The sequence below is a fragment of the Mesitornis unicolor genome, unplaced genomic scaffold, assembly GCF_000695765.1.
Source record: "Mesitornis unicolor isolate BGI_N332 unplaced genomic scaffold, ASM69576v1 scaffold48247, whole genome shotgun sequence".
Taxonomy (NCBI): Eukaryota; Metazoa; Chordata; class Aves; order Mesitornithiformes; family Mesitornithidae; genus Mesitornis; species Mesitornis unicolor.
In genome coordinates, this window is record NW_010196692.1 from 8451 (window position 1) to 18085 (window position 9635).

Below are 9635 nucleotides of genomic sequence, written 5' to 3' on the forward strand. Positions count from 1 at the left end.
CTCTTTCAGCAGTGTTCATGGGATAATTACTGTAGTTTAAACTTTGTCCTCTGTGGGTACATTATCTGGCTTTCAAAGACTCACACTAATCTGTGTTGTGAAGCAAAGGGCAAGACTTAGTACTGCAGTCCCACCCTGATTAAAGACTTAACTAGCATTGTTTTTATTGTACTCAAGGAGAGTGGTAGGTTTTGAATTGGACATTGGATTCTCATAAAGTGTTTTATTTATTTTATATTTGCAACGGTAATCACAGAGTTGGCTAGCTGCCCTGAGGAAATAGGCCTCTGGTGAAACTCCCAAGTGGTTGTACTTTAAACCTGAGAAGTTGTTTTACAGAAATAAATACCTGTATTGCATAACACTGGAAAGGTATTTTCAGGGATTTTTTTTTATTTTATGAATAGACAAGCTATGACTTTAAAGCTCACTACTAGCATTTCTACAGTCCCAATCAGAATGTACTTCAGCCTCTTTCTTTCATTGTCTCTTCATTTTCTTCTCTTGTCTTTTATTGTTCTTTAGCACTTCTGGAGGAATAGTCTAGCAAATATATCTAAATACAGTAATGCCTATGTGGAAAGTGAATGTTGCTCCTCTTAAACTGAAAATTCATGCTCAGAATCCTAGTTTTAAGCATTGTAACTCTTGGACTTAGGGCTTCTATGGCAGCTAAATATTACCATATTACCTGTGAGAGTGTGATTTATTGTCCACTCCCCAGTGCAGCTAGCTACCACATGGCTCTAGGATAAAGTATTGTACAATCATGCCATCATCACTGCACAGTGCTTACACATTTGGCATGACATACTCTCTGTGGGCCTCTGTGAACTTGGGGTCTAATGCATGACTCATGTGAGTTTCTGCTTCAGTATGTCCCCCTGAAGTGGTCACTTCATTTCCTGATCGTACAGAGAACATGCTATGAGGTCCTAGCACTAACATAGTAATAGTGACCCAATGGTTCATGCTTTAGTTCTTCTACAGATACAAGCCATATTCCAGAGGATGGGAGGGACAGAACATATGCATGTGTCCTCCTTAGTGACAGAAGAAATACTGATATCAATAGCCATCTAAAAGTATACTCAGTACCAACATCAGGTGTCAATATTGCTCTAGCATTCACAATTCAACACTTATGCCATATGCTGCCCTGTACAACCTGCTGTAGGTAAACTTGATGCATCTCTCCCTTCTTGTACTCCTCTGGTTTCTGGTCATATACTCTGCTAGTGTTTTTCCTTCACCAGCAAAAACTTTGTGAATGTGGTGGGCTTAGTCCAGGACTGTAGGGAGGCACCAGGGAAGGTGGGACTATATTAAGGTGGGATGCCTTGTGCCTAAGTCAAAAGCTCTTAGGTCCAGATGGCTCCTGAAGGGATCATATTAGCAAAGAAACAGATCAATAGAGTGTGGAAAAAATACTTCCCTGCCTTACTGCAGAGAAAACTCCCAGAATTTGTCTTTTCTAAAACTTAAATAAGAGCATGATGATCCTATACTACTGTTATTTTTGGCATGTAAGATTTAACATGATTTTCACCATAAACTTACCCTCTTTGCTGTATATTAGGGTCAGCGACAGACCATGCATGTACAACCCAGCAGCAAACAACTGCTTTCCAATCAATCCACTAGGCTACATCTAAATTCTTAAGTAACATTTAACTGGAATCTAAACTGGAGTTGCATCCTAAATTCTAGTCTTCCAAACTAGAAACTGATGAACAAAAGAGAAAGATGCAATTCAGAAAATATTTTATTGAGTACAATACCATTTCATTGTAGGCTTTTGTCAAAGTCTACTTTATGAAACACCACCAACCTCTCTGAGGTTGAATACAGCTTGGGCAGGTGTACAAGGAGTGGGAGGGAGAGGGGCAGCATCTGCAAATTTTCATGCAAGCAGCATAATATAGGATATTTGCATCCGGACAGTACCTTGCCATAGTGCCCAAGTTTGCACCATCTCACCAGAAAAAAAAACACATTTAAATTTTATAAAGAACTGTAACAATCAGTTACAAGTTCAAATTTACAGGGTGTTGTCACTGCATATTCCATGGCTAAACTCAAGGCCATAAAATGAAAATTAAGAGCTCAGAATGAAAGTACTATAGTAAGCCTTGTGTTGAAATAGGATTAATTCTAACTCCAGAAACTGATGGCTAACAACACATCTTAACTACTGCAGACAAGGAGAGCTGTAATTTTTACCAACGTTCTAACATCTAACTTCCATTTCTAGCAGATAGAAGACCATAAAAGTTCCTGGAATTAGGGTTAATCCCACAACACACAAGTCTAGTAAAGACTGCATAATGGTTCATGGAAGAAGATTAAATGAACAGTAATTCATTAGCAGTTTTCAGTTGCCTGAAACGCCTGCTCAACCCATAGAATACATCCTTAAATGAAGTACAAATGTGGTAATGTTTATATGAATGACATTAGTGCTTACTGGAATGTAGACCAACTAATTTTTCTGGTGAAAGTATTCATTTTCAATAATGGCAAAGCAAAAGTGCGCTATAAAATGTAGGAACGGTCATAAGCAACCTTGAAAATGTCCCTATATTGCTTAAATTCTTCTCTTAACCATCCCTCTTTATGAAGTATATATACATTCAGAGACTATAGGAAGTTTTCAGGTCAATCATATTTCTGCAGCTAACTCTGGATTTTGTGAGCTGGTCCCCACAGAATCATTAAAAATCTGCCATGAAACTTGCACTGTACTGCCAAAGAATTTGAGGAGCACTTGTCATAACATTAAATACAAAGGTAAGTACAGCAGTTAATGTCTTATTACACAGAGCCTGTCATTGTCCCCTGGGTGTGCATGTCCCAACACATAAGTACTAGCACTTTATCAGGACATAATTTTATAAAGCAGGATGTAACAATTTGCTAACTACAACATTTATTTTTCAAATGAAAAAGACATAATTAAATCACATTTTAAAGCAAGATAAATGGAAATGTGAAGTTTAGCATATTCATTAGTGATTAGAAGAGAAAGTCCAGAATAGTTCAAAAAGGCTGAAGTATTCAAATAATTCTGAAGGGTTCTGTTGAAATAAGTTTCTTATTTATTAAAAAAAAACATTCTCAAGAGAGCATCTTCTGCAGTGAAATAATTTAGTTTCTTCATATAGACACATCATACACAATGTTAACAACCATGAAAACAATACAAAATGTTTTCAAATTTAACAAGTAGAAAAATATAACTAGTATATATGGCAATTGTGAATCTAATACTGTACAGAAGTATTTATGGATTTTACAAATAAATTATAGCTTAAATGCCCTTTTTAAAAATTCTAAATGTACACAGGAACATAAGTTCTGAAGCTTACCACTAACTTGCCTCAAATGAGTGCCAGTCAAATGTTCTGCCCACAAGTTCAAAAAATTTCTTGTTGGGTTTATGGAAATATTCATGTAGTTTCTCAAGTAACCAGACATCTACTTGTGGGTGTGCTCGCCCTTTTGACTCATGTAAACAACGCTCTCTACCACTGTCCCTTAGGCAATAGAAGCCTTTAGTTTTATTGAAATAAAAGTTTGAAGCATTTATCTGTGGAGATAACCTCAAAAATCTCTCTACCTTCTCTATTTCTGGGAAGGGATCTTTGATTAGTTTATCCCCATCTACAATGTGGATATGATCAAGAGGAAAATACTTCAGCCAGTTTTGCATGTGAATGTAGTATAAGCTTCTGTTTATTGCCTTGTAGTCCACATTGAGTTCACCATCTTTAATCAGGAATTGTTCAATGGATGGATAGGGCTTGTGCTTCTGCATGTGGTTATAGAACACTTGGGTGTAATCTGACAGCACTCTCTCACTTGGGTCTCTTAAAATAAGGAGTAGTCTCATTGATTGGTTCATGTTATAAACTCTTTCAGGCACTTTCGTTGATGTGAAATATGCTGGAGTTTTTTCCACGGTGATCTGATGGGGATAAGAGAATGGCATTTGGTTAATATACCACTGCAATCCATTTCTGTAATGATCTTCCCAGTCAAAGAAGTGAACTTCACTTTCTGCTGCCGCAATATCTGGATGGAGACTCAACATCTCTAACAAAGCTCTTGTTCCACCTTTTCTTACTCCAATAATGATAGTCTGTGGCAGCTGCCGGCATGATCCATTAGAATGAATATTTTCCTTGAAGTCATTTTTTTGAGATGTTTTCTTTAAAAGCTCTCTCTGAACAGACTGAGAAGAAGTCTCAGCTTTCAAATTTATAGCTGATCTGGAAGGCACTATCTGAGGTTGAACAATAAGCAACATAGCTCCCAGCAGAAAAGATGCCATGACAGAAGTTCTTAGTCTGGTTTCACTCAAGCAGGTAATGGGGCATTGAGTGATTTCCACTGGGAACAACCTTTAAGAGTTGTTTTTCTTTTGCTGAGTGAACCTGTATTTCTCAAACGGAAACTCTGCTGAAAGAGGGAAAAGAAAAAGCACATTATTTTATACTCAAACATATCACTCCTAAAGATACGCTGCAAGTATCTTGATTTTTCACAAGTGAACAAACTTCCTTTTAGCTTTCCCAACTCTGGGCTTATATATCACTTGGTATAATTCAATTCTTTAAAGACAGGCACATAAAATAATGCCATGAGAAAATTATTTCTAGTCATCAGGAGATGCGAACATCCTGAACATTTCTCTTGCACCCAAGATTTATCCAGAGTATTATTTTTTAATAATCTGATTTCAATCATCACAACAGAATTCAGTGCTTTTTTTTAGCTGCAAGAATAGGTTTATCTTAAAAAAAAAACAACAAAAAACCAAACAAACCCCAAAACATAAAAAGAAAAAGGTAAAAAAGGTGTGGAGTGGGCCAAAAGAACATTCCTAAAAGCTGGACAGTCTTGTAGGAAGTCTGGGAATTAAAGCCTCCTAAAGGACCATGTGACAGCAACCTAGAAGTAAAGCCTCCTGAGAATAAGGCTCATGCAATATAGAGCTGCCCAACCATGGAAAGGTAATGCTCTTCTATAGAGAGGTTAGGAAGAGCTCTGGGTGAATAGTGAACCAAGGAAAAGTTGAATTTTTCTGTAATTTTTGAGTGAAGTTAACATTTGTTTTGTGCTTAGGGTTTCTAAGGATAGAGTCAGGTGGTATGCCCTCAAGCCGTGCAAAAAGGTAAGATGAAGCAATAGACTATATAGTATGACCACATCAACAAAATGCTAAAAGAACTGTGGTTCCAGTCATGATACTCAGAAACAAAAATATGATGGATACATCTGAAGGTCATTTCAAGAGTTAGCTAGCAAGCTGCTGTGATGTAGGCAACTAACTTCACACTTTATCAGAAGACTACTAAATACCACCACTGAACTCCATTTAAAGGTCAGGGTGTTTTTAATGCAATGTTTGAAGTGAAATCTTAATGGCCTCTCACATAGCATAGCTGTTAGATTGTCATGTTCTGAGCAGGTTGTGTATATAAACCCCTAAATTAAGATGCTTTCCAAAGACTTTATAACCTCAATGGAGGGCTGGTGTAAGTATGACTTTGGTATTGTCTAACTCCATTTTGAGGTGGAAGCCACAATGGCAGAGCACCTGACTGCTCTGCCTTAGTAAGCTACTGAAATTATGAATTTAAGCTTGGAACAGCACATACAATACCAGCTAGCAAGTGCTGAAATATGAACTTACATACAAACAACCTCAGGAAATGCAAGGGCTAGGTTTCAGAAATTCTCCAGAGAATCTGAAAAGAAACTAATGACTTTTCCACAATAAGCAAGTCCCAGTGTGACAAGGACTAATGATGTGTTTCTAAGAGATCTAGAAAGTTCCGTTTGATGGCTTTGCATTTACAGGGGTCATGACTCCATCCTGAATGGAGCAGGTCTGCTTCCTGATGTTTGCTACTGATTATTACTTTTATGCTTTCCCTTTTTCTAATAACTTTTAAAGGGCTACGAGGCAGCAATACTGTTACGAAGCAGAAATCAAGTCTGGGAGGAGAGGGAAGCAAAGTCTCATGGTAGATGTGAAGTCAAAAGAGTTTGTGCCCGCAGACTTTGAGCTCATGGGCATGCCCTGCCTTGGGTAGAAGGTCATACTCTGGGCTCTTCTGTGCTGTCTGATGTGAGGAAACTTTGCAGAGGAATTTGTGGTTCTTCCATTTTTGGTTGCTGCTGAATTTTATGTGGCTTAAAGAGCCCCATTTTGGGTGTCATCATTAATCTTCTGCTCTCTTTTCCTGTCCTCACTATTCCTGTTAATCTTACTCAGCTTAATCTACTTCAGTTTTAACAAGAAATAATCTTAATTATTTGCCCCACACTGAGGATGTTGATGGGAGGGACACTGAGTGACAGTTCATTATAGGTAAATTCCTGGTGGATGTCCCCACTGACCTATGCTGCCACCAAATTCACCTGCAGTGTGAGCAAATGGCACAGCACCAGCCGGATTGAATCAGTGACTGACAGCAGCTCAGTATGTAAGAGCAACAAAACATCAACTCTTGGTGAATTTTAAGGTCACAGATTAAAAGAATAGCCACTTACTCCAGAGTATATTTTAAGAGTCACTAGCTCCATAAATAGATAGGCTGAGTTGTTGACTTAACACCTTACTGGAAAAGCATAATAGGCTTTCAGTAAGAAACAAGTTCAACTGTTGTTGAAAGGGGTTAAGTTAAAACCTAATAGCAGGAACCCTTATTTCTTAATAGTCAGATTGAAATGTGCTATGCTAATAGCCAAGTTCTGCAGTATGCTGTCTGATTAACTTTTAGCTGCCGGTCTCATATTACTGACAACACAATGCTGGGATTGTTAAGTGTTTTGTGGTTTGGGTTTTTTTGTTTGTTTTTGGATTTTTTTATATATATATACTATAATACTATATATACCAATTCATTGGGACTGCTCATTTTTAATTTATAGTTAGCATACTACTCAGCTGCCAACACTTTTTTTATTCAAGCCTCCCTGTAGCTCAGTATAGCATGACTATGTTTGGGGAAAATAAAACACACAGCAAGGTGTCTCTTAACTGTAGCTCTACTCTTGTTTTGGCTCGTATTGCTCTCTGAAATCGGACTTGTGGGATATTACAGATATGGTACCAAGGGCTTCACCTCAGGTAGCTTTCTGAACCTCAGTGGAGCTCTATCTCTGTCTTCCCATTCTTAACTCAAATAGTTTTTTCGGGGGTAGCTTTTTCTAAATAACAAAAGCAACCGTTTTCTGTGAGACAGAATAACATAAGAAGGTTATCAGACAGAATAATAATGCCTTAAGGCATACAGAAATTCATTGTTCCTCCCCAACTATTTGTTCAGGTGCACATTGGGTGTGCATCAGGTGTCTTTACACTGCAGAACACTGCTACAGTATCTGTAGCATTTACCGTTTTTATGCACACCCAATGAACCATATCAGTAATTATGCTATTCAGAATATATGCTATTGTTGTTTTGCTTGCAAGAAATAAAGCTTTGTCTGCCTTACCTTTCCATTCTCTTTTGTTTCTCTCAAACTCTATACGTTTGGTATCTGGAACAAGTATTTTGTTGTGTTAGTCTAACACAAGACAATGGACATGAGTGCAACTCTAAATTCAGCACAAAACATATGTTGTGTGGGCAAAGTGGTGTCCAGGAATAAAACTGTATATAAATTGGTTGTCAGTCAGCTTTCTTCTCTCATGTCCTCTTTAACGCTTTATGCAGATCTGCACTTTAGTGGCTAGCATTATAGCAGTTCATATAAAATTATGCAAACATGTCTTCCATAGCTTTGTAATTTGTGGGTCTAAAAAAATGTTTCAACAATAACAAGCATGGACTGAAGAGTTTATAGCAGCCACTCTGCCAAATTACTTTTCTGCTTGAAGAATTCTCTTCCCTGCCTCCACAAGTCATGCACAGCATACATGACTTCACCCAATGACTTTGTACAGATTAGTAAAAAATTTAACTGACAGTCATTACTATTGTATTTGCTACAAGTAAATGAGCAAGTTGGTAAAAGGAACACAGTTTATGTTAAATGGTGCTTTGAAGATTATACCAAGACTTTTCAAAAAGTCTGATTGCTTTTGCTTAATCTTTTCTTCAGCATTCTCCAATTAATTAGCAAAATGTGCCATACTGTTTATTCAACAAGATTCAATGTGGACATTGCCAATCAAATCAGCTTTCATGATTAAAACCCTCTTCACAGTAATAATAACTTGGAAATAAATGGAAGCTTTTCTCAGTAAATACAGCATGAGGGCCACAGCTGCCATATTTCATCAACTTTTAAGCATATCACAGTGCTCTTTGAAACATGTGTCACTATTTTATGACTTCTGACTATCTCTCACCACATTACCAAGGTCTTTTAATGCCTTGGTACATTTATCCTCAGTTAATGGCATGGTCTAAACTACCTAGATGATGTATCATTTTAAATTTAATTAGTATTAACAAAATAAGGTAGTTTTTCCTTGGACTGATAAATTCATTTTTGCTGGGGATTTGAGTGGGGGTGGATTTAGCTCTGAACTTTGGTAAGAACCTTAGAGTTAGCTGCCCGGGTAGGAGGGAACATAAGGAGTGTCTGTGGGGCAGTTGGTAAGTGTCAGGCAGGATCTGCTGGCAAATCCAACATGGGAATACTTCACAAAAAAGTCCACAACAACACAGAGAGGATCAGCAGAGCTAACAGGACAAACTTAATACCACGACAGTGACTGGGAGAGGGATGACTACATCCTCTCCATGAACTTGCAGATGACTTTTCCTTCATTAAACAGAAGCTGTGTTTCTATGGTTCTCTAGGGACTGAGGATAAACAAGTGAAGTCCTCACTTTCTCTCCTTGTAGAGCTGAAGCTTTTCACTGGAGAGATCTTTGCCCAGCTATCTAAAAAAGCGGAGTCTGGCCTGAGTGAAAACCATGGATCAGTTGCTAAAGTTTGTCTCTAGAGGGAGATTAGAGCTGAAAATCTGAGGGAGACATTCCATTCTTATAAATTATATTTAGTTTTGAAGATATAAAAGAACCTAAGGACAGTTTGTAGACTGTTATTTTCCTTTGTGCATATTTGGTCACTCAATACTGCAAAATACAAGACTATAACCCTGCTGGTTAAAATTAGTTGTGTAGTACAACCCATACATATGCTATGCTGGCTTCTTATATTGGAGAAAAAAAAAATCCATAACTGAGCTAATCAGCTCTAAAAGCAACTTTCTAAACTGATGAGAAGTCAACAATCTGAACATTTGCATTCAGTAATGTGTTCAAAAAGACCTGAACTAGATCAACTGCAGTGTACTTGAAATTATTCAAGAACTCATCGATATGAACAGTATATATTCCCATCCTTTAAGAACAGACGGTGTCTGCCATAGGGTATATTCCTTAGTTGTTTATATGAGCTCTTTCAAGTGACACTTTGTTCCCAGTTAGCATAAAACTCTAGTACAGCTATCACTTAAAGCTCAGTCAAGAACAGGAAAGGGAGCAAGTGTTTTTGAAAATCTAATCTAGTTTATGAAACTTTTTTTTCCTGGAAATGTATTCTGCATTGTGCTATTTTTAACTATTATACTGTCTCACAATGCCCTCCTCATGAGGAGATGCTTC

General features: G+C 37.5%; 1 protein-coding gene across 1 annotated transcript; it reads right to left on the reverse strand.

The window, feature by feature from the left end:
• Positions 1–3130: 3130 nt before the first annotated feature.
• HS3ST1 (heparan sulfate (glucosamine) 3-O-sulfotransferase 1) lies at positions 3131–4379 on the reverse strand. Its single transcript, XM_010188560.1, has one exon. The coding sequence runs from the start codon at positions 4331–4333 to the stop codon at positions 3371–3373; it is 963 nt and encodes a 320-aa protein (XP_010186862.1). The 5' UTR covers positions 4334–4379; the 3' UTR covers positions 3131–3370.
• Between the last annotated feature and the right edge of the window lie 5256 nt (positions 4380–9635).

Coding starts and splice junctions, on each gene's coding strand:
- HS3ST1 (XM_010188560.1), bottom strand. CDS start 4,333: ATGGCATCTTTTCTGCTGGGAGCTATGTTGCTTATTGTTCAACCTCAG.